General features: G+C 38.3%; 2 protein-coding genes across 2 annotated transcripts; one reads left to right on the plus strand and one right to left on the minus strand.

The window, feature by feature from the left end:
* Positions 1–308: 308 nt before the first annotated feature.
* Positions 309–5916, minus strand: LOC115784781 (cytoglobin-1-like). The gene is made up of 4 exons (XM_030736126.1): positions 5793–5916; positions 5558–5700; positions 2245–2476; positions 309–1312 (listed from the first exon to the last, which is right to left on the minus strand). Exons 2-4 carry the CDS (start codon positions 5698–5700, stop codon positions 1148–1150), a joined length of 540 nt encoding a protein of 179 aa, XP_030591986.1. The 5' UTR covers positions 5793–5916; the 3' UTR covers positions 309–1147.
* Positions 5917–9006: 3090 nt separating this feature from the next.
* On the plus strand, positions 9007–20089 carry prpsap2 (phosphoribosyl pyrophosphate synthetase-associated protein 2). The gene is made up of 10 exons (XM_030736030.1): positions 9007–9442; positions 9708–9760; positions 10970–11036; positions 11133–11305; positions 11395–11510; positions 11624–11679; positions 11913–12058; positions 15109–15179; positions 16677–16823; positions 18307–20089. The coding sequence occupies exons 1-10, from the start codon at positions 9360–9362 to the stop codon at positions 18463–18465; spliced, it is 1071 nt and encodes a 356-aa protein (XP_030591890.1). The 5' UTR covers positions 9007–9359; the 3' UTR covers positions 18466–20089.
* Positions 20090–24672: the final 4583 nt, after the last annotated feature.

The following is a 24672-nucleotide window of genomic DNA, read 5'->3' on the forward strand; positions in this document are numbered from 1 at the left end:
CCTCTAATGACTTCCCTGCAGGCCAAGTGCAGTGTTCCTACAATATATTATGAAAAGAGAGCGCATAGTGGGATAAATGGGGTATAAATAGGGAATGTCAGCAGCTAAGCCACTTATACTTAGCACTGCTGACTCAAGCACAGAATAAGGGAGCAGTAGGGCAAGGAAAAAGAAAAGAAAGGTGTAATTTTGTCAACACGTCCATGAGTGGAATTATGAGGGAATCACATTATAGCAGATTGAGATGTAAAAGAATGGGGGGGGGGAGAAAAAAAGTTCAGAGGTTTTTCTTTTTTATTTCAAAATTTAGTCAATGACAGATACAAACGTGAGTCATAATGAAAAACGTACAATCATCACATTTAAATGTAAAAATGTCTCGGTATACGTAAGAGCTAATAAAGTGTACACGAGTGGATACAGAATGATAAGATTAAACATCTGAAATACATCATACTGTTTAAAAAGAATGCTGTTTACATTTCTGTTTCTAGATATACACATTCGGTAGAAGGCACATCCAAGTCAAATGTGACCTCTAGTCCACTGGTGGGTCTATGTTTGCATTTTCTTCCTCTTTGCTCTCTCCTTTTAATGGTTTAGCCTTTTACAAGAGTATAAAGGAGGTGAGCTTTTTTTTTTTTTTTAATTCCTCCCTCTCTTTCTTTCGGTCTCTCCCTCTCTTATACAGACAGAAACACACTAACCATACATAAGAGTGCACGTCCCATGATTATCTTAGATTACATCAAACTCTATCTCAGATTAGAGCCGACTGATTGATGTCCTGTGAAGCCTGAAATTAGAAAGTTCCCTGCATGCCTACCTATGTGGAAAAGAAATAGAAAAACAAACAAACAAACAAAAACACAAGTAAATGTTTGTTTTATATGTGTATATCTCAAGGCTTATGTCTCATACCATTATTTTACCTATGAAAGTGGCCATTCCACATTTTTCTCATGCAAGATAATCATAAAAAATATGCAGGCTATTATACAAGTACAAGAAAAACACAAAATGGACACGTTCATGAGTAAATCATAGTATTACAATATATAAAACTAACCTTTACTATTAGAGAGTGGATAATTCTAAGAAAATTTTACTACTTCTTTTCCATATGGGTAGCCCAAGATTAAAACCTTCAACCAGTGGAGGTTGAGAGTTTGTCCCAGCCCAGTTCCTTATAGATGGCAGTGATACTGCAGTGTACCGTAGCCAAGAGGTTTGTCCACGCTGCGCCCACCTCTGGTGTGACAACCTCTGGATACTCTTCACCCAGGACTTCTAGAATCACACCACTCAGAATCTGAGTAAGAAACACAAACAAATATGCTTAGGACAGCTTGGACTTCAACTAATGGAGCAGTTTGACTTGTTTTTGCCTGAAAACACTGATGTCAGTCTGAGGTTTTTGTGCAGATGAAACAAAGAAAGCATAACATATAAAACATGCAGATTTGGAGCGATTTTGTTGTACTTGTTATCTGTGGTCAGAGCTGTGCAACTGTTCCCCCAATTTGCGAATCCACTAGCTGTCGCTGTCTTCTTATTTAGTCTAAAAAGTGTCAGTCTTTTCATCTAACTCCGTGTTTCAATACTGAATCAAAGGAATCTCTGATGTAAGGGTTGCTAATACTGCCAGTCACATTGAGGATCCGGCGCTTTTAGCTAATTAATCTGCTTTCCTGGTCCAAACAGCTGTGTTGTGCATCATATTGAACAGTATGCAGCTGGTTTCTGTTCACAGGCTCACAACAATTGACCGTACAGTACATATCTGCTTAAAATGACATGCTGGAGAAACAAAATAAAGGGCATGGAAGCAAAACTAGGCCACAAAATTATGGATTGTGGAATATTAGAGGTGGCAAGAAGGAGGACTCACAAGGATTTATTGAAAAACATAAAATAAAAAGCAAGCTACTCTGCAATATTAATGTAGAATACATTTTTTTCAGTTAGGTCAAGTACGAGTTGAATGCTTGAGTCCTACCATCACCTAAGTAAAATCATTTGGTTTGATTGAGGCTGACAGTTCACATATTGTATAATTTCCTGTGAATGCAAAACAATATATTGATCATTTTATACAAACTGATTAAATGGTATGATTGTAAATATGTGACTCTTTGGGAGCATATAGTGCAGAATGGAAGACAGCTCTTTTTACACTTGTGTATCTTGGAGCGTGCTTTCTATACAGTTGTTCAGACAGTGTTTTGTTTTTGCACACTTTACCTTGAAGTACACAGGCTCCACCTTGTGTTGGAGTGCATGGGCCTTGGCCACCAGCTTCAGCACCGACGCCACCTTATCTGAGTTGTCAAGGTTCTCCACCAGTGTATTGATGGCATTCATGACTCTCCGAGCATGTTTCCTGAGCTGGGAACTCTGCTCCAGCTCCTCCGCATCCTCAATGTGCTTGAACTGGCTGAAAAACTGCTTGGAGGAGGGGAAGTTGACAAAGAATCTGCAAAGAAGGAAAGCTAAGTAAAAGATATGACAAGTAAGTGTGTAATTCTTGAAGCTGTACTATTCTCATCCTCTGTCTGCCTGCAGTTTCATCCTATAAACCCATGTTCACTTTTCAAGCTGGCAAGATAACATGAGTAAACACTGGCACATGCATAAAGGTGCTGCATTTCACTGTGAAAATAACTGGTTTTAATTGATACTGTGTGGTATGGGTTTACAACATAAAGGAAAACAGCCAGCTGCAGAGGTCTGATCATGCCAAGGAGCTGAAAAAAATAAATGCCTCATACAGTTATTTTACAAGTTATTTTATAAGTTATGTTTAGTTATGCAAAACAATAGCTGTGGTAACATTTATGAAATGAAAAATAATAAATAGCTACATGGCTAAATATAAAATAGTTATCTGTGTAGCTAACAGTGGATTTGAAGCAAAGCAGTAAATAAAGTTTATTTTCCAAACCAAAAAAACATTTTTCACTGGAGAAGTAAAGTAAATCTTGCAGGAACAGATAAAAATTCCCAAAGCTTGATCTAACTCTGATATTCTGGGAGATAGTTTGTTTCATAGCTGTTTTAGCTTCGGCTTTGATAAATGCATGTATGGGCTTGTTCTGCGTAACGTTTTAGTTTCAGACTTCTTTCTGTATTAGCACTAAAGCATCCTTGGCCACTCCACTTATAAGGCATTATTTGCGTGTGGTTATACTTAATATAAACTGTTCCTGTCTGGTTATTAACGCTGTTATTTGTCGTTTTAATCATTCCCCAGAATGGAAACTGACAAAAGTCACATCAAGAACAGTGAAGCTAGCCTCTTATTCATATTGTCTTCCAGCTAAGTAACCCAACTTCGCCACTCCCTGCACTGTGAACCTGCTGGCTGAGGTTTCTGGTTCTGCTCTGGTTCCTGTCAGGACTTAATAAAAACATAATCCTGCATACTTTCCAAAAAAAAAAAAAAAGAGAAAAAAGGTGTAATATACTTAAGAGAGGCCAAGATGAAGGCGTGAATATCACTACTTACTAAGGCTACTATGAGCACACCTGATGCGTCCTTTTCTTTATGAGTGACATTGCAATTATAATTCCTGCAAAGACAGATGCAAAGTCATGTTTCTGTTGGAATATGCATAGTTTCTCACCTCAGTTCAAGCTCCAGGTCTAGATTTTAATATTGCTGTGCTCTTTCTGAAAAAAACAAATGGTGTTTGTTTGGTTTTTTTAAGATGATTTCTTTGATTTTATTCTTTCCTGACCCTCACAAGTATCACAGTGAATTAGCAAAGACGAACCTAAAAACTCACCCCCTCCCACAGTCTGGGAAGAGGGCCAACGCATCTGGTTTCTGGCTATCAGATCGAGATATCCCGTCTCCCCTGTCTGTACGACAACCACCACAAAAAGGAAGTGAAATTTTACACTGTCAGATCCGAAACGTACGGTTAGATATTAAAGTTTTACTTGTGAATTTAAATGTCTGAAAAAGGGAGGTTAGAAGGTGATGCATTAGGTTTTCAGTTCTGAGTGGAGGGCTTCTGCTGGTGTCAGAGCAAAAATAATGAACTGTGGTGTTCAATCTTTCTGTCTTTGTAATTGCATGTGACCTGTGGTTGCATATAAATAGCCTCATTAGTTTTTCATATGGTCATTGGTTCTTAATCCTTCCTTATCTTATTTTGAGAATAAGAGAAGAGCTGAATTGAGAGAAAGTTTTTCATTTTAGAGACAGAGCACTGTGATTTGCTACTTTAGATCCTATCTGACGACCACAAAGAGCATAAAGAGTTTGAAGGATTAGCGTTAGACTTGAAGTTCAACACAGTGGTGGGATCTTTTCTTACTGGCTGAAAGGAGGATTTGCCGGGGTCACACTTATCAGTCTTCATTAATCAAATTCCTGATAGTCATAGGAAATTAGTGATGGGATGTAAGTGCGAAAATATGGAGGAAAATGCTGGTTATATATATTTTGTGTCATTTTGTTGTTGTTTTTGTTGTTTTGTTTGAAAGTGCTGCAGCTAAATCCATCTATTCAACAATCTGTGAAAAATGCATTAACGGTCATGACTGCCAAGTACAGTGATAACCTCCCTCTCAACATTCCTGCAGTCAGAAAGGATTATAAAGGCATGTTCTGTCATGCATCGAATCTCGTCACACATGAATTATTGTCAAAGCCGTCACACGTCTGCCAAATCCCTGCTGGAGGATGCTTTTTGCAACATTTTCTTTGTTTGACTTTCAATATATATATATATATATATATATATATATATATATATATATATATATATATATATATATATATATATATATATATATATATATATATATATAAAGACAATGGTAAGTGCAGGAATCAACATTGAATGACTGATGAAAAATATTTCATATAAAATGAAGACGTGCTGTATATATACATTGGAATAGAGAAAAAAAGGAGACATGCTACTATAGGTTACTCAGCCCTCTATACAGGCATTTGTAACATGGCCTGTTCTATAAGGCAGTATGCCCTTTGAAAGCCAAAGCCTTCTGATGGATTTTAATCTTTGCCTCAAAAACTTGACTAACAAGATTAAGACAATCCTATCAAAATTGCATCACAATGAAAGCGATGACTGGAAACTTGTGAAAGTCAACAAGCCTCATTAAAGTTTAGCGTATCCTGGATTTTGAGGAAGCGTTTCTTAAAAAGTCTGGACTCTGCAACAGAAGCACATCAGCTGGTTTTCACTGGCTCCTGGTGCACTCCTGGGTAAAAGAGGTCAAAGGCAAATCTTAGCTCGTGTACGATGAATTCAATAATGGAGATGGGGAGAACTTTCATAACTACATCTCAAAATAAGAGATATTAGGCTGTTTGTGGCATGTAAAAAACAAGGCTGTGTGTAAATAGATGCACAGCCGTAATAAAGGATGATAAATATCAAAATAGCTCAAATGTAACATGTCCTCCCTGCTAATTATAGACAGCATTTTTCATTTGGTCACCCCTCTGCTAATATTGTGTGGCACGAATTAGATATCTTCTCAAACCTAAACCAAGAGAATAAACTACAGGAGGAAATACCTGACTAGAATGGCCACCCCGACATCATCACAGTTCTGGTAGACTTTTCCCCAGGAGTCCTGGATCATCACCCTCTCCTTGTCAGTCAGTGGGCTTGGCCGCTCCAGGTGGTCCACCTCTCCGTCTCCCTGCGTCCTCTCCATCTGGAAACACAGTGTGTAGTGAGCTGAGCACATGCAGAAGGCAGGGCTGATGAGAATACCCCTCCCCCCTCCAAAATAAACACAATTTCTACCTTTTCTCTTGTTTGTGTCTCCTTCGTGGTGACAGAAGGGGAAAACTGTTTCCTTTTTCCACCCTCTCCCTGTGTGAATCTTTGCTCCCGACCTCTGAATCTGTGCTGAGCGAGAGTGTGAGTGAAGAACAGGCTGGGAAAAAAAAAACAAAAAAAAACACACACACGCGCACACACACACACACACACACACACACACACAAGAAACACACGCAGCAGCAAATGAGGAGGAGCCTCTGTACTCTCTCTTTTACACTCTCCCTTCCCTGCCTCCCTCCCTGCCTCCCTCCTTCTCTTCCCTTTTTCTCCCTCTACCCGCCTCACCTTTCTAGGTGGTGTTTAATGAAAATATGATGAGATCAGAAACAAATCCCGAATACGAGAGCCAGCTATGTCATGCACGCAAAGCATGAGCGTGGTTGCAATGTAATATCAGGATGTTAGAAGAAGATAAAGGAGCACAGTCTGACCTTTTTCTCCAGAGTTCCCCATGCAGAATGCCCAGGAGATTAACCTGTAATGATATTGAATTTCTCACAAAGCCCTCTCGACGTAAATGTTAATAAAAAAAGAAAAAAGAAATTGCTGAGAATGATGTCTATCAGAAATAGGGGAGACATCCAATTTATTGTGGCCCTTTCAATCCAGTGCATTTATGCTTTAACTTTTTCATTCTATGTTTGCAACCTCAGGAGACCCTCATGTCTTGCTGTGTATGTGTTTTTCAGCAACATACATATCTAGCGGTTTGGTGTTATCAGTAGGAGGATATGTCTCCCTTGTGTTGAAACAGCTTAAAAAAAAATAGATTTAGTTAGTTGTTATTGCTGTTTCATAATGAACTGGGCAAACAGAATCCATATAACCTGGAATCTGGAAAATTAACTGTTGAAGGAGAGCAAATTAGGAGCAGTGGAAAGACATTACACCAAACACTGTGACTTAGGTGTTATCAGCTGTCTTACAGGGGAGGTTACAATGTACAACGCTTCGTTAAACATTGACAGAGTTATTAGTGTGCCATTCAAGTTGGTGAAAAAAGCAGGCTTAAGGTAGATATATCTTATATAACCTTTCAAAACAGTTGTCACTTTCCACATCTGGAGAGCTAGTGCCAGGTAGTTTACCAACTAACCATTGTAAATAAGGGAATACTGTAACATGGAAGACAGGGAATTATTTCACCTGAGGTATGCAGCGAGATACATTAAAATGAGATCCGAATCTTATGATCAAAAGCAGAGCACGCAGGACACAAGTTGACAGGCAGTGAGGCGGGCAGGCAGCAGAGTGGAGCTGAAGGCAATCAGAGGAACCAAACAGAGCCGGGCAGGTAGACAACAAGGTGATGGATAACAGCTTCAAGCAGAACGGTCTGTCAGAGAGAGAGAGAGACTGGAGAGAGATGCTGTCGGTGATGAGATGATGAGCCACAGGTGTGCATGCTGATTGGGGCCAGGGGGGGTGCAAAAAGGAAACAACATAGGGAATGAAGAGGTGCTGGAGCCCAGGCCATGACACATCCACCATCAGTTTATGTGTGAAGCTCATTGTAACGCAGGCATATGATTTTCAAGCTGGCTTGTTAAGATCATGAATATGCACTTGAACCTAAAACACACATCATAAAAGCCTTGTAGGCTACTTGTCGACCTTATATAACATGTACAAGTAAGCCTACTTACTGGTTTGTTATGTTTTTATATTTGTTCCTTTAAATGTTCTAAAAATCAACACCACCATGGCTGCCGCTGAAACTGTCTTGCAAGTTATAAGAATATCTCTAAGCAGCACATGAGTCCAATGGGATACAATATTATAATTACACAGCTGTAAAGCTTAGATGAAGCCAAATAATTAAAGGCCTGTGGCCCCAGGTCATACTAGGTTGTGGTGGATATGCTCTTGGATAAAAGAGTCCTTGAATAAAAGAGAGGTTTATGTTCCTGTTGGGAAAATGATCAAAGTCCAGGAAACACACAGCACTCAGAACAAAGAATTATGAAGGATTTATTTGCTTGCAAGGGAGCTAATACATTTCATTGAGACATCATGCAAAAGGCTTATTGGGGTAGTGTCTTGAGCGATCTTTAATAGGTGCATTTCAAACAGTATACTTTGCAAACAAGATAAGGAAGGGGTGCCTCTGCAGCTTCTCACAGCACTGGAATGTGATAACACTACCTCTCTGACTTTACTTCTCAGCATCAAACACAGTGTTCAAGGTTAAAGTGCATTCCTTCGCTGCGACTCATTGCCACACACTAATTAGCTGTATAACTTCTATGAAAAGCAAGCAGAATAAGACAGAAAAAAATGCTCTAAATGATTATCTTTTCGGGCCTGTTGCTCTCTCGCAAAATACTGTGCTCCTTCCATTGAGGTCAGGACACAGGGGAGAGTTACACATTCTTTCAGACAAACAACCTGACACAGCACATGAGTTTCTACTGGAAGTTAAGCATGAAAAAACATTATAACGACTTTTACCTTAATTGGTTACACTGACACTTTATGATTACTTGTGTCTGTAGTGATGTCCACACCCACAGTAAACCCCGAGCCTTGTTCACATACCTTTAACCTACTCTCTTAAGAAAAAGAAAGATATTATGGTATCATCTACAAGAATAATAATTGCAAGAACGACAGTCAGTATAGTGCTACCGACATCTATTGGACAGTTGTGGGAACACAGCCTTTTTAGGTACTTTCACACAGTTAGGTTTTATATATATATATATATATATATATATATATATATATATATATATATATATATATATATATATGACTTTTTTAGCTTTAACCAACTTCGCTTAGTAAAACAATAAAATGTTTATTTTTTGTAACTGTTTAGTATTTTTTTAAATAAAGTTTACTGTTTACTATTATATAAAAGAAAGTTCCACTTTTGCTTTCTTAAAGGGATACAGATTTTAATGCATAAACAATTAGAATCGTATAGCCAACGACGTGCCATATTAAAATGATGAGTTCATCCGGTTACTTTATTTTACTATGCGGACATTTTGCTGGTCTATATTTTGGCTCTTAACAAATGACTTAAACTTTTAACAGACTGTTTTCTCAATGTGATATTAAACTATTACTTAATAAACGTAATCACTTCATCAAACAAATCATTAATAAATTATTTATATCTCTAAAGAAACTCGCCGTCTGACTGTGAATCAGAACAACAGACTGTATGTCTACGATTCACTCTGATTGACCCAGCGGGGATCCCGTAGCTAACATTTGTTAGGCTATACTGCTCCTTGAGCGAGGCAGGTGTCAGGCGTCTGCACGCCAGCAATTGCAACAGTTATTTGGCACACAAATACAAGTAATGCTTATTTTGAAGCTATGTTTTAGCTAACTTTGTGCTGCACTCTGAAGATCATTCCGGGTAAATCAGCTCCCCCTTAGCAGGCTAATTTGAGCCAGCTAGCGAGCAAGCTAACGACAACCTCATAAAAAAGGGGATAAAAAAGAACACGAAACGCGGTGGTTAGAGGGAATAAGGTTGCGCTACTGACCGGGACTGCCAAGTTAAACATCAGTATGAATGTCGCTAAAAGTGCTTATCGAGTGTTTTCCGCAAACTCCTCTGCAGCATGCACAGAATTAGCCAAGAAGATAACAGAGTAAGTACTGCTTTGAACGGTTACTGTTATGACTGACCGCAAGTTCATGTCGTGTCACTCACGGCGCAATTTTGGGACTGGTGATAAATGGTAATTGTGGAAAAACGTAACTGCTGACACTCTTTAGCATGCACATCAGGCTTTAGTATGTGTGGTCTTAAAGGCACGGACGAACGAGTTGTGTATTGAATGCCTGATACTGGTCTGTGTATGAAACTGCAGCTGGCAGATGACTCAGGTTGCCATGTTGTCTTCTGTTTCACAGGCGGCTGGGTGTTGAGCTGGGGAAGTCTGTGGTCTTTCAAGAGTCTAACAGAGGTGAGGAGGGTGTTATGACTTTATATACGTAATTTTATCGCAACTTCTTTTTGGGCCAGGTCTCATCTGACATGTAGGCTTGTGATCTGATAAATATTTAGTTCAGGTTAGAGTTTGTGTATTAGTGTTATTATAGGTTGGTGTTTATTCGTGATTTTTTTATTGTTTGAAAATTGTTAGTTTCAGTTTTTGTATTTGCTAGTTTTACTTTTTTTTTTTTTTTTTAATTCTTTGTCAGGGGAATATTTAAGAAGTTCAGACTTGTTATAACAATACAAAAACAGCACTTTATGTCACTTAGACTTCCCAGCCACAAATAACGTGCACCAAAGCCTCCTGGAGCTTGTGGACAGACAAATTTGACCACACTGACAAAGTCTTAACACTAAGGACATTTCTTGTATATTTTTCTTGTATTTTAGTCAGGTTTGTAAGTATGGTTTCAGTTTGTTTTCTTCTTTTTCAACTAAGATAAGGTTTTCTCACGTAGTTTTATTTAATTGTAACAACCACAGCGTGAACCCAACAATGTGAAATGTAAAGTGTGTTTGTGCTGCTTGATAAGCTGAGACAGTTTCTCACCAGAAGCAGAGTTTAAGCACAGACCTGACTTTTTCCTGCTCATTTTTTTGCATTTCTCAATGCAAAGAGTTCCAAGAACTGATTTAAATCTCCTGCATGATTTAATGAATTAAACATAAAGAGAAATCTTTTTTTTTTATGACTGTCACAAAGAAACTTTAAAATGGATTGATGATGTAGTGGCTCATATTTTCAGTATCTGTGCCACTATCTGTTTCATTAGGGGAAAGCAGTGCTTCCTTGGTCATCACATTAAAAGCTGATTGCTGTAGAATAGAGAGTAGAGTAGGGCATGGGTATTAATACAAGCAGAAATTAATGGGATTCATCAAAAGTAGCACATGGCTCATTGAACAGTTACAAAGTTTTATCAGTTATTAGGTCATGAGGTGTAAATGTATCAAAAATATGTTCCTTGAGACAACAACTCTCAACTCAACTTTATTTATAATGCACTTTAAAATCAACACTTTTGGCCAAGGTGCCTTACACAAGTAAAAATAAAAAGTTTATAATACATAGAACAATAAAACACATAAAATCCTGACATATAACTTGTGCATTAGAAAGTACTGATGCAGATTTTAAATTTAACTAATCATCTTATTTTATTTTTTCTCTGTTCAGAGACTAGAGTGGATGTAAAAGAATCTGTTCGTGGGCAAACCATCTTCATTATCCAAACCATACCAAGGTGAGTATAGCAAGATATGCTGGGGAAATAAAGTTCATACCATGTGTTAGATTATCACCAGACAAAAAAACTATTTTATCTTTGTTCTGCAATCAGGGATGTGAACACAGCCATCATGGAGCTGCTAGTCATGGCTTATGCCCTCAAGACGTCTTGTGCAAAGAACATCATTGGAGTTATTCCATACTTCCCCTACAGCAAGCAGTGCAAGATGAGAAAGAGGGGCTCAATAGTGTGCAAGTTGTTGGCTTCCATGTTAGCTAAAGCAGGTAAAGACAGCAAAAAGAAAAACTCAAGCTGTGATCTGTTAAAACCGCCTTTATTTGAGTGTAACTATTGCATGTCTTTTACTCTGAAGGATTAACGCACATCATCACAATGGACTTACATCAGAAGGAGATCCAGGGCTTCTTCAGCTTTCCAGTGGACAACTTGCGTGCCTCCCCCTTTTTGATTCAGTACATCCAAGAAGAGGTGACGATTCCTTTCACACGTCTTCTGTGTGTATTGTAGTGTAGCTGTGGATAACTCCACCCATAAATCCGTCAGTAAGTCTGATTGATCTCTGTTCACCTCTTTGCTGTCAGATCCCTGATTACAGAAATGCCATCATTGTGGCAAAGTCCCCTGCTGCAGCTAAAAGGTAATTGATGATTTTAAAATAAGACATGCAAAATACACCTCTGTCTCCCCATCTCTGGGGAATTTTTATATTGAATTTATATATTATTGCAAAAAGAATTCATACATATTTACATACACATGTATACCCAGTGTGTATCTATAGAAATGTGTGTACATACAACTAACTTTCACCACTGCATTTAGGCTTTTTCCCTATTATTTTTAATATTATTACTTTTTTTTTTCTTATAGGGCTCAGTCCTATGCAGAACGCCTGCGTCTCGGTCTGGCTGTGATTCACGGCGAGGCTCAGTGTTCAGAGTCTGACATGGCCGATGGAAGACACTCCCCGCCGTGCGTACGCAACACCACAGGACACACAGGCCTGGAGCTGCCTTGTAAGAAAACCCATATGAAATGTATTTGTGTTTACTTTGTAGCTCAAGTGCTTCATCGATATGACCAGCGCTGATGATTTGACACTATTTATTGTTGCTTTTAGAATTTTCTACTAGTAGCTCTTCAATGAGTTGAAGTTTTGATATCTCAACACTTCACTGTATTTTTTACTTTAACAGACCTTTTTCACAGCAGACATTTAGGAGCAGAAAAAGCACAGGTGACATGGATTTTATTAATGACGGCTGGGTTCTTTTAAGCATCCCAGGAAGCTATGACAATGATCCAACATGCATAACAGCGTCTGTATCAGTGGCCGTAATAAAATACACCTGTGTTTTTGCTACTGTAACAGGTTAAAATGTCTTCTGTGGGAATAAGAAGTCTCTAAATACAGCTCTTATTTATGCTAACCTTTTTTTTTGAGCTGACGATTCAGCAGTTTCTCACTCATACCATCAGCCATGCTGCAAGTAACTGATTTTATTTATTTATTTTTTGTTACTGCATGATTTAATTCCACAGATGAACTACTTTGACTCATGCTGCATCATCAGCAAGCTGCAGTTCCTAACCTACAGTGAGAGAACTACTAAATAGTCATAGAAGCGTAGTCCTCTGCTTGTTTCTTGGCACGTTCCTTTTTTTTTTGGTGAGAATTTGTCTGTGGTGTAAAAAACTTTTAGTCATGAATCTGAAATAATATTAAATGAGTGTGTCGTTGGCAAATGACTCCGAATTTGTGTCCAACATTTAGTTCATTTGCTGCTTAAAAAAACAGAAAACAACAACTTTATTCTCTCTTGTGCTTTTTAACCTCGACTTAAAAAATCCTCCTTTGGAACTGCAACTCACACGTGGCTTCATCCTCACAAAGACCTTATTAGAATTCGTCTGATTCGTTGTGTCATTTTTAAAAAATTCCCACCAGGCCGAGCAGAGGATTTTTCAAGTCTTGGCGTCATGTGTTGTGTCGTGTCAAATATTTGTACATTTGTGTTAACGTGGTGTTTATTTGTTGACAATAGCAGGCAAACAACAAGCTCCGTTCCCTGGCATAGAACTTCCAAGTACGACCATAAAATTAATTTCCATCTGACTATGAAATTGTTCCTCTTCAAATGGTTCCTCAATTTGTGCATGTGTAGACAAAGGGTTTGTGTTGCATCTTGTGAAAATACAGTCTGGATTCAGGTGGGGTGTGGGTGGGGTCAAAGCAAAAAAAAATATGGATTATTAGTACCCAAACTAATGATAAAAACTTTTTAAGGCCAACCAGCTTCAATATAGCATTTGTGTTACTGTACATTTCTGGGACTCCAGACAGCTAGTTCTACAAGATGGTTAAAACCCTCTTTGTTTAGTTGTGTTCTGATTTTTATTTCCAGATCCATAAATCAAACCCGAACCATGCCAAACATTCTTTCTGTTTTTATTTTGTAGTTGAATATTTGGACTCATCTTGCCAATCAACACATTGTGCACCCATATAAAACCCGCTCTTAAAAACCTGATTAACATTTGGTCATTACTGCATGTCATGAAACGATAACGCATGCGTTTTAAACCTAACATCCAGCAAAGGGAACAAGAAATGTTGCAGATGGGATGGCTGGTGAATTCTAGAAGTTTTAATATGCTGGCTTAGATAACTTATTTTATTAATGATTAGTCATATGTAGTATGGTGCAAAGCTTACCTCTATTAAGACTTTTGGACAGGTTGGACATGCCAACCTCTTGATTGAAAATTTCTATAGAGCACTCAAAGTAATGATTATTTTATACATCTTAAAGTAATAGTAATAATTAAAAAAAAAAATCTGACCAGACATTTGTCAGGTAGATGTTGTCGAGACAATGTATTTTAAATGTGTGTACCGCTAACAACATGGCTCTTGTTGTTTTTAGTTGATAGCGATAAAAGACTGAATGTGACACTGCCAGGTTTTCTGATGCTGTGGGACTCACGGTATTCAGCAAAATGTTCTGCAAGGCATGTTCCTCCTTTCTCTGCTTCTTTATACTTTTCCTGCACAATCGGCTTGGCTGGCTGATTGTTTATCAGTTGATTGTTTCCTCAAAACCCTCCGAATGACTGCATTTACATGCACACCTGTAATCAGAAAACAGCTGGTTTTTGATTTTTGGGTTATAGGCCAAAACCTTGTTGGTGGTTTTCCACTTTTAATCCACTACATCAATCCTTATTCAAGTCTCCTTTTTTTACGCATCAGTTGAGAGTTAGACACATGATAAGATCTGTCACAAGATGAAGCACTTTCATGTTATGTTGACACAGAGTAGAATCAATTTGCATGAGACCAGAACTTTGTTTACTTTCATGTTCCGTAGTGTCTTAATCAACACTGATGCCGTGACAGTGTTGATAACAAGCAGAACTTGTCCTAATATAAGTAAATCATATTCAAGTCATCGTGTATGTTTTTAAAGAAGTGGGAAGTTATGGTGTGCATGTAAAAGTAGTTGCTGGCAGCACCGATGTTCCACTGAAGACTGATCCCAGAACATTGGCAAGTGTGTATGAAGAAACCCTCACTGGTGCTTGCCACTGTTGTCCCATGTGAAATAAGTCAGTCTGGTGCTTATTTGGTTCATATGCAGAGTGCTGCCATATGCCTGCCACAGCCTGGTAACCTGACAACTTGTGTGTCCAGGCAGTTATATACATTGTCTTCTGATTGGGTATCCTGGGCAGAAAACCCTTTGGTCATTTGATCTTTGCATGGCATGTTCTGTACTATGTTTGGCATTTGAGTTTAATCTTTTAGGGGTAGGAGGGGTAAGAATGGGGGGAAAGTGTAATTTAATGCCTTTGATATTTAAATTTTAATACAGTGTTTCTACGAATCATTCATATATTCAACGAGAAAAGCCATGATTTGGAGTGAAAATGTGCTTAAATCGCAAAACAATTTTCTCAACCCATTTTACCCAATCTACTGAGATTTATTTTGGATTAGGTGAGAAGCTGTACGCATAACTTACTGGAATTGCTCTCATGGGCAAACTGTTGATTTCCTTTCCAGTAATGATGGCCAAAGAGAAACCTCCCATCACTGTGGTTGGAGATGTGGGTGGGCGAATCGCCATCATTGTGGTAAGTAATTTCTGCTTCTCTTACATCTTTTAATTTTTCCTCTTTCCTTAGTTATCATTTACATTGTTTCAAAGCATTTCAAGTATTCTGGTGTGCTTTGGCAATGATAACATGGACATCTGTCAACATAACTTTTCTTTTCTTTGCATGTGGAAAGTTAAACTCACAAGCACTAAAACATATCAGTGATCAGTTCATTACCTTCAGGGGGTTTTGCTGCCGTCCCCCTGTTTGAGATCGTGGGAGATCCCTTGTAACGATTCAGCCTTCTTCCTTCATAAATCTGCTGGTGCTTTGATTAAAAAGATTTCCTAGTTTGTAGTGTACTATGCTTACTCTCTGCCACTTATTTTAAATGTGTGTATTTATCTACTGCATTCTGCCCTTAATGATTCTATGATAGGACACAGTTACAGCTCTACAGTTGACAGGGATGATGAAAATATTGTCATTAATCATTACAGAATAAATATGGGAGTCTAAATAAGTGACTGAGACGACACTGTGTGTTATCACATGGTTTGTACTTGTGGGCAGGTGTGCTGTTCATCACATGCTACATATTCTTGTGTTTATTTTTCCTTCATTATTGTAAGCTATCAAATTATATTTTAAAGGATGGAAAAGGACCTGAAAAAAGGCCTTTTTTTAAAATTAAATCTCCTGTTAATCCTAACAGGAATCAAGAAGAAGTAATAGAATCAAGTAAAATATCCAACAAGATGATCAAAAGTGCTCTTTGAGCGTGATTATTATGGGTGTTACGGATCATGTCTTCCTCCTGAACCGTTTGGTACCCAACGCTCTTGGCTTCAGCTTCTCATTATTCCTTGTGAACCAAGCAGTTACTTTGAGAAGTCCCATCAGATACAGCTATAACTACAGGGTCAGCTTTTACAGCTAGACAGAGAGACACTGTTCATTCAGGGCAAAAATAGAACCACGAACAAAGTGTTAACTCCCACAATAATGAGGCTTCTTCCAATCACAACCTACAACATGCTCACATTGTACAGGTCAGGTGATTAACCTCTCTGTGTGGACCTCACGTTGAATATAATTATCAACCCCCGCCCACCCCCATTTAATTTTTTAATTCTCAATTTCAGTAACATTTTTATTAGACTAGAATTTTGTGTCCTCTCTTTCTAGATGAAAAATAGGAAGTTAGTTTAATCGCAAGTCTGATTCATTTGCCTTTTTGACCAGTGAACACTTCCCTGTCTCTGCTTGTTGACTGTGCCACATTAGAGTGACATATGAGGGCTGAAATGCTATTTTATGCATTTCTTTTGCTTTCCCTGCTGTTCCAAACCCAAATAAATCTCAGACCCCAAAACCCAGGTTTAATAGAGAATTGTGAATTTTTGTGTACCATTACACCCCTAGTGAGCAGTGCTGCAGGTAGGTCAGTGTCTAATCGGAGAAAAAAAAAAATGCAAGAGAGATGTAAAGTTTTAGCTACAGGTTGTATTTGATTTTCTTTTTTTCTGACAGGATGACATCATAGATGATGTAGGAGACTTTGTTGCCGCTGCAGAGATCCTGAAAGAGAGAGGAGCTTATAAAATTTATATTATGGCCACGCACGGTTTACTTTCTGCTGACGCTCCACGCCTCATAGAGGAATCAGCCATTGATGAGGTGAGGACTGATAATCTGGTGAAATAGTGACTGTTGCGTTTTAATGAAATTGTCCTTTCTCTCACACAAGCTAAAGGAGAAGTGGTTAAAAAAAATGTCTTTTTTCATAGGCTGTCATTTGTTCGTTTAAAATGAGAGACTTCCTCGTAGTGACCTTTTTTTTTTTTTTTCTGTCAACGTGTTATACTGTGGAATGAGTTTTGTGGTGTCCTGAATCAAAGTTTGCGTTTTCACTTCTTCTGAACTATCCTGCAAACAGTAGTTACAGTTTACTCTAAATTTAGCACTTATTTAAATTTATTCATTTGTAACTCTGCCACTGATTTTTATTTATTTCTTTATTTAAGGACTTTTAAACACATTACTTGCAATCCCAGTTTGTTACTTATAATTTCTAGGTAGATACTGCTCAGCTGATCTCAGCTCCTCCTGGCAAGTTTTGATCTACAGACCAGTGAAAGGTTAAAGAACAAAAAACACAAAGTCCCACCAGAACAGCTTTAATAATTTTTGTGCTGTCTTACATATCAGTCCAAAATCTGAATTGTGTTCATCTGGCATGAGGTCTGGTAACTGTGTATGCCACAGCATGTGACTCACATCACTTTCATACACGTCAAGCCATTCAGTTACTTCTCGTATCATACACGTGAAAACACGATCATTCTCATCAGGGTAGAAATATAATGGCAAAGGTGGCTCAAGTCATGTCCTCATCAGCGTGACAGAGCCACCAAATCCTCTCACTACAGGGTTCTGCTTTAATTTGAAACTAATATCCATCCATCCATTATCTTCCACTGATCCAATTCAGGGTCACAGAGAGGCTGTAGCCTATCCCAGCTGCCATAGGGTGAGAGGCAGGGTACACTTTGTCGCCAGCCTGTCGCAGGGCTAACGCAGAAAGACAGGCGACCATTCACACTCCCGGCCAATTTAGAATCACCAATTGACCTAACCCCACTAACTTCATGTCTTTGGACTGTGGGAGGAAGCTAGAGTACACGGAGAAAATCCACACAGACACGGGGAGAACACGCAAACTCCACACAGAAAGACCTCGGTTCGATGGTAAATTTGAATCTTGCTGTGAGGGAACACTGCAAACCACCGCGTCACCCTGAAACTAACATCTACATTTGAGACCTGTATTGATTGTACAGATACTCTTTTGTCTTCTTTTTGAACTTGGGCTGTCTTTCTTTAACAGAATATTATTTCTTTGGACATTTTTAGATCTGATCTGATCGCATTTCTAAGTGTTACCCAAAGTGTTTAAATATGTTTTGGGTTTTTTTTGGTTTTTTAAAATAAATAAATAAATAAATAATGTATGACTATGTTTGGCCACTTGGGCACTTGTGTTTCAAGTGTCCATATCACAAAATTCTGGTATCTTTTTAAAGAAACCTTGTCAATTATTCATTCACTTAGAATGTCATTAAATATAAAACCAATCTCTGTGTTCACTGTGGGTCCTCAGGTGGTGGTGACCAACACAGTGCCCCATGAAGTACAGAAGCTGCAGTGTCCAAAGATCAAAACTGTGGATGTCAGCATGATATTGGCTGAGGCTATCCGCAGGATCCACAATGGCGAGTCCATGGCCTACTTGTTCCGCAACATCACTGTGGATGACTAGAGCGTGTTAGTGATAGAGACCAAGGGCAGCACTGCCCCTTCCTGCCCAATACTGTAACATGTTAAAATCATAATTTCATGTCTTGTATATGTAAAAAAAAAAAAGAAGTGTAATTAATTTAAAGAGCTTCTATAAATTGCCCAAAGTTATTTATCTTCTTACCAAATGCTATTAAAATAGATCTCTCTCGTTAATAACTGAAAAAAAAAAAAAGCGTCTGCAGGCGTATTGAGGATAATATAACAGGCAAGACCTTTTGCAGTTTTTAAAGCCACGTCTTGCTGCTCTCATCCATTTCACTTGAACAAAAGATGCTTTGTATTGATATTATTTTGTCATACTCTACAGTACCTCCTATCTAGTGACTGAGCTTAATCTGCAAAGGAGAAGAGTTTGCAAGAATTTGTTGCTTGAACAGCCAACACTTTTGTTGGCTCTTGTGGTCAGAGCTGCTCAGGCACTGTGATTTCTTTGCACTTAATGAGGCATGTTGCATCTAACTAGTAAGAACAAGTATAGAAACTGTAGTTCTCAAATTATAATTTTATGCAGCTTTTCTTTGCATCTTTTGCAGAAGTACTTGGGGAAATACAAGTTTTTTGTGTAGTCACCACAGATGAAGTTCCACTCACTTTCATTGTATTGCACTGACAGCAAGAGTCTAAGAGTGAATGGCTGCACACCACTGGCAGTAAGCATGAAATGCTGCAAGTTGCTGTGGGCAAAATGAGCCTTTATTGTATTATCACTTTAATATTTGACTGAAATTCCGTTAATATTATCTGATTGTGACAATACACTACATATGACATAGGTAAAGGGAGGTCTGCAGTACATTGTTGATATGTTGGTGCAGAAAGCTACTCTGGTTTGGTTGACTGAGTGCTTTTGTCAAAAGTAAATATTGTCTGCTATCTGTAATTAAAAGTAGAGCTGATTTGTGCTGCCTACTTAATATAGTCTATATTGAAACGATGACTTACCTAGACAGTTCTGCAAACATACTAACCTCTTTGTAAGGTGTCCCATGTTTGCTTATTTTTCGCCTTCTGATTCTTAAGAGCGTTATTTGCAAAATCCATAATGATGTTGCCAGAAACAGCAAGGCTGTTCTGACGTTAGTCTCCAAGTGGCTGTGGTATCTTCCTTACAGAAGAGCTAGTGTTGTTCAGCCCTCCATGTTTTTTTTTTTTTGCCCTCTGAGTGAATCTTGAGTGCAAATGACTTTATTTTCTATGCTGTTTGAGCCTTTTGCTCAGGGATATGTACTTTATAAGCCAATGCACAATTATTTGCTGTATCCTGTGCTTATGAAGGTGTATTACTGTTGTGTGCGCACACACTAATACTTTGAGAATGTCTTCCATACAGCAGTACTGTACACCTGCGCTCATTTTATTTTCTAATTTAGTTTTGCTATCGATGCTGGATGTTGTTTGACAAAGGTGGGCGCTCTCTTGTGCACACAGTTGGGTAAAAATGCTATTATGTCAGCTCAAATTTCTTCTGTCCACAACGTGTTTCAGAAATCCGTCTCTGTATTTACTGTTTGCCCGACCCCACCCTCCCAGGATTCTGTCGGACTGTATTGTGTTTGTCACTGTCCATCAAAATAAAACAGTTGCCTCTGGTTCTGCCTCATCAAATAAGGAATTTTATTATTGTTCTTTTACCACAATTAAAAAAATGTACATGCAAAATAAATTTTATTAGAACACCTTTTCCCACTAAATCACAAGTGGACCCTAAACCACCGTCTTTCTGTACAGTGTGTATTTGGTGGGTCAGATTACATTTCAGTAAAGGCCGCACTGCAATGAAAATCACATCTGGGGCCAGACGTAGATAGTTTGTTGATGTGTTTTATTAAAAAATACATGCCCCCCCCCCCCCCCCCCCCCTTATAACACTTAGTCAAGTAAAATAAGTGCATCCAGATTACATTTCTATTGAAGTCTTCCATAAAACCAACTCCCATCCTGCAGTTTCACAAGCTGGAATTGGACATCAATTGGGATAGTGGGGAATTCATTAAACATAAATAAATGCTAATAAAACATCAGATTAATTAAGCTTTAACTGTGTTCATGAGATACAGTATATGAGTCTTACATTTATGAGCCTGTTTAGCTGTGCAGTAAGTTTAATTGCCTTTACCAAACGGCCTAGCCTTTACATTTTTAAGTAATTTTGGTCTATTACTCCATATCGACACCTGTATTTGGATTCAGACATCAAAATGACACAAATTTGATTCTTTGAAACCCATCGTGAGCCTTGATTTTGACACGTGCTCTAAGGAACTTTGTGTTTGGTCGATTATTTCTTTGTTCTAACACTGCTTCATGGCAATAAATCTTTTACTGTTGGAAAGTCTGTTTATTGCCCCTTAAATGTTGCCATGTTTGTAAGGAAAATGCATTTTTGGGTTGAGCAGCAGAGTTGAATATGTGGGTTGTGCCCATGAAAAAACTTGTCAGATCTTCTCTGCCAATGCCAAACAGCTTATCCTGCTATTGACTCTTGTTTTGAGCTTCTGGTACCCCAGGTGCTGACAGTCAGGCTTGTTATCATTGGAGGCAATCTCAGTGCAGAGAGCTATCGAGATGAGATTCCCCTATCCCCTCAGTCTGGGACTGAACTCTGTCCTCCAAGATGACAGCGCTCACCCCAACAAAGCGGGATTTACCAGAGACTACCTCCAGAATTTGGGAATGGAGAGGATGGGATGGCCTGCCTGCAGTCCTGACCTCAATCCCATTGAACATTTTGGGCATGCTGTTCATAACAGACTGACCAACACAACCACATTGACTGACTTGCGACAAATGCTGGTTGAAGAGTGGGATGCCACGCCACAGCAATGTGTGACCAGCATGAGGAGGAGCAGCCAGGCTGTTGTGGTTGTGTGTGGTTGTTCCACATCATACTGAGGCTGCTGTTTGTTAAATGAATCAATTGTTAAATTGCCAACATGTCTTGTTTCTTCAGACTTCAATCATCCAATCCAATAACCCATACCAGACAATCATCAATAGCAATAATGGATCAAACACAAATGTCCTTACTTTTTGTGCTGTTTATTTTAACTTTTTTTTAAAAATTAAAAGCACGACTGAAATTTGCAATCTTTATGTCCAAACATAAATCATTTACAATCATTTACCCTTTATGTAAATATACATATGAAAATAGATGTAATAGAAGCTGAATGCAGTATTTTAGAATCCATTCATAAATTTCAATTTTAAAGATTGCAGATATGTTTGTGGCCAAAATGTTGTATTTCAAAGAAGAAAGGCAAGCGTTTTGGATTTGTAGTTAAATGATGTAGTGCGGCTCAGAGTACATTTTTGGCTTCAGAGAATCAAATTTGTATTGATTGTTCTGGGTTTTAATCTGGAGTCTTTTTGGATATTGAATGGATGCTGCTTAATAAAAGAGTCAAATGTGAAATAATCCAAATCCAGTACAGCTTTATAAGAAGGCCTTCGTTTAACTTTAACATGCAGTAGGATTCAGATGTTTTTGTAAAACTGCACTTCCTTATCACTATTTTAACCCAGTGCTTTACATAGAACACCTGATGTGGCAGTCACAGATCCTGTACTTGTTCAAAACTTCTCAGGTATGTAAACAGCACTGAGGAGCTTGGACCAAGTCTAGGAGCAGAGACAAACACTTTGCCAGGTACTGTAGGAATTTAAGATGCCATTATGAAACTTACGTCTTTTGACTATATTTCTACTTGTTGCTGTAGGAGCGCTAAACTAGTCTGAATAGTTTGTATTTTCTTAACCCTTTTCTACAACTGAGCCTTTTGCTATGCCCGTGTCACTGCGGCCTTAATAAAAAGGTTTAGATCGCACCTGAGTTTTAAAAGCAAGGGCTTCCCCCGGGTCTTCATCCATGTGTCGAAACAAACGAGTTTGTGAATCTCAGTGGACAGCTGGGAGTTTAAACGAGGCACAAAGAGGAACTAGAGATCTGATAATTACAGATCACTTCCTTGTCTCATTCCAAGGAAACAATGTACCTTATCTGAGCATTTTTGGAAAAAGGAAGTGTAACTTTTTGTCTCTTTCCCTAAGTCTGCTTTACCTTTCAGCAGTCAGGACATGTTAACAATGTGTATGAACAGCTGTTAGAGAACATAAAAAGTTAATATTAAATAGCAAAGTACTAAATACCATTTTAGCTGAGTATGTTATAAGTATCTGCTTTGATTTATGTAACTTTATTCTAAAGTCTCTAAACTAGATGAGGATCATTGCTGTCATCACTAAGAGTGGCAAATTAGATAGAGAACCATCTTGAGCCAGCTCTGTATTAAAATCATCGTGAATTTTCTTCAGCAGTATATCAGATTTTAATAATCATTATTGCATGTGTGGGTACACACAAACACACAAAACTCCTCGATGTAGCTGAACAACACATGCAAGAGATATACAACCAGATGTGTTCTCAGTAGCTAATTTTACTTCCAGATACATTGTGTTATTATCTGATTTTATCTTGCACTATTGGAATCATTGGAGGCATACGCTCACTGGTCATTTAATTAGGTACTCCTATTTAACTGCTCATTAAGACAAATATCTAATCAGCCAATCACATGGTAACAACTCTGCATTTAGGTATGCAGACATGGTCAAGATGACCTGCTGAAGTTTAAACCCAGCTCATAATTGGTGTTGATCGTTGATGGACTGATGTGAGAAGAGAAAATATCCAGTGAGCAGCAGTTCAGCAGTGGGCAAGTTATTATTCTACTTAGTAACTTGCAGTAACCATTCATCACACAATGCACACATCATCCAGTGCACCACCAGAGGGCAATGCAGCACAAAACAGAAAGCCTGTGGTGTTGAGATTGTGTGAAAGACAAATTCAGGGATCCTGTTGTTTGCTTTAATTCTACAGGATAATCCACTCAGTCCCATCATGACTTTTCAGGAACTTCGGAACAAACTGTAAGACATGCCAGTCAAGTGATTTGCATTTTACCATCTTAAAAAACTAAAACAAAACAAACAAAAAAAACTTACAGATCTGGTTAGACCAGCCCTGTTCTTTTTTTTTTTTTTTTTTTAAAGCCTGTCACGTCTGGCAGGTCTTGCAAACAGAACTGTGATCTGAATGCATTGTTGTGCCAAACATATTTGCTATTTCAAGATGAGCTCTATAGGTTCTCTATAGGCTCCTCTTGTTACTGTGTGACCCTTTATTTTATTTGAATTATTTTTAACATGCTATTTAACAAATTGTGCCTGAAATGACAGGTTTAAGGAATAGAAAAGAGAAAAGAAAGAAAAGAGAAAGGGGGAAAAAAAAGGGGGAGAAAAATAGAAAAAAGAAACAGGAAAGAGTGCAAGTAGGTAAACCAAATAGTTCATCACTTGTTAAACGTAAGATATTGACAATATTTGCAAAATTAAAGATTGTGTGGGGAAAACAAAATAAAAGAAGAAGCATAGTTACACAAACCAACCATTTGTGTTATTATGTGGGTGTATGTGTTTGTGTCATGAAATGTGCTTACCAATGAAGGCAGAAAGCTGCAGCCCCGCCCACCAGAAGCTAGAGGCAGGCAAAGAGAACCCCAGGTAGCCCAGGCCACCAGCAGCCCATCAAGACCTACGAAGACCCACGGGCCACTCATTCTAAAGACAACCGTACACCCCTCCCAGCAGACGGGGGAGGGGGGTCTCAGATGGATGTTTAACTGATTCGGCTTAATTCTTATTATGTTTCAAGAGAAACAGCATAGCATGTCAATGTAGTGTAAATCTTTTCAGGAAATACAAAACAAAATAAAATGTTCACATAAAATTTGTTCTATTTATTTTACACCACACATGGGCAATCACATGAACGCTAAAAATGTGACCCGTTTTCATGTGTTAGATGTTAGATTCTGATCTGTAAAATGTGTTTGACTTTTGGTGCCAGATAACATTTCACTCAGGACTGTAATAACTTCCCCTAGTTATATAGTAACTTTCACTCATCTAGATACACACACTTCCTGTTCGTCTCATCCATCAAATAACAAAGTCACAGCAGTAAGCAAGATAAAATAATCATCCAAAGTTTATTATGAATGTTAAGAGAATGGATTAAATAATTACATCATTAGGCAAATGTTTTATTTAACTTGGAATAAGCACTGAAGAAGTACATCAAACATGCCTTTGTGCCTCT

This window comes from Archocentrus centrarchus, chromosome 8, assembly GCF_007364275.1.
Source record: "Archocentrus centrarchus isolate MPI-CPG fArcCen1 chromosome 8, fArcCen1, whole genome shotgun sequence".
NCBI lineage: Eukaryota > Metazoa > Chordata > Actinopteri > Cichliformes > Cichlidae > Archocentrus > Archocentrus centrarchus.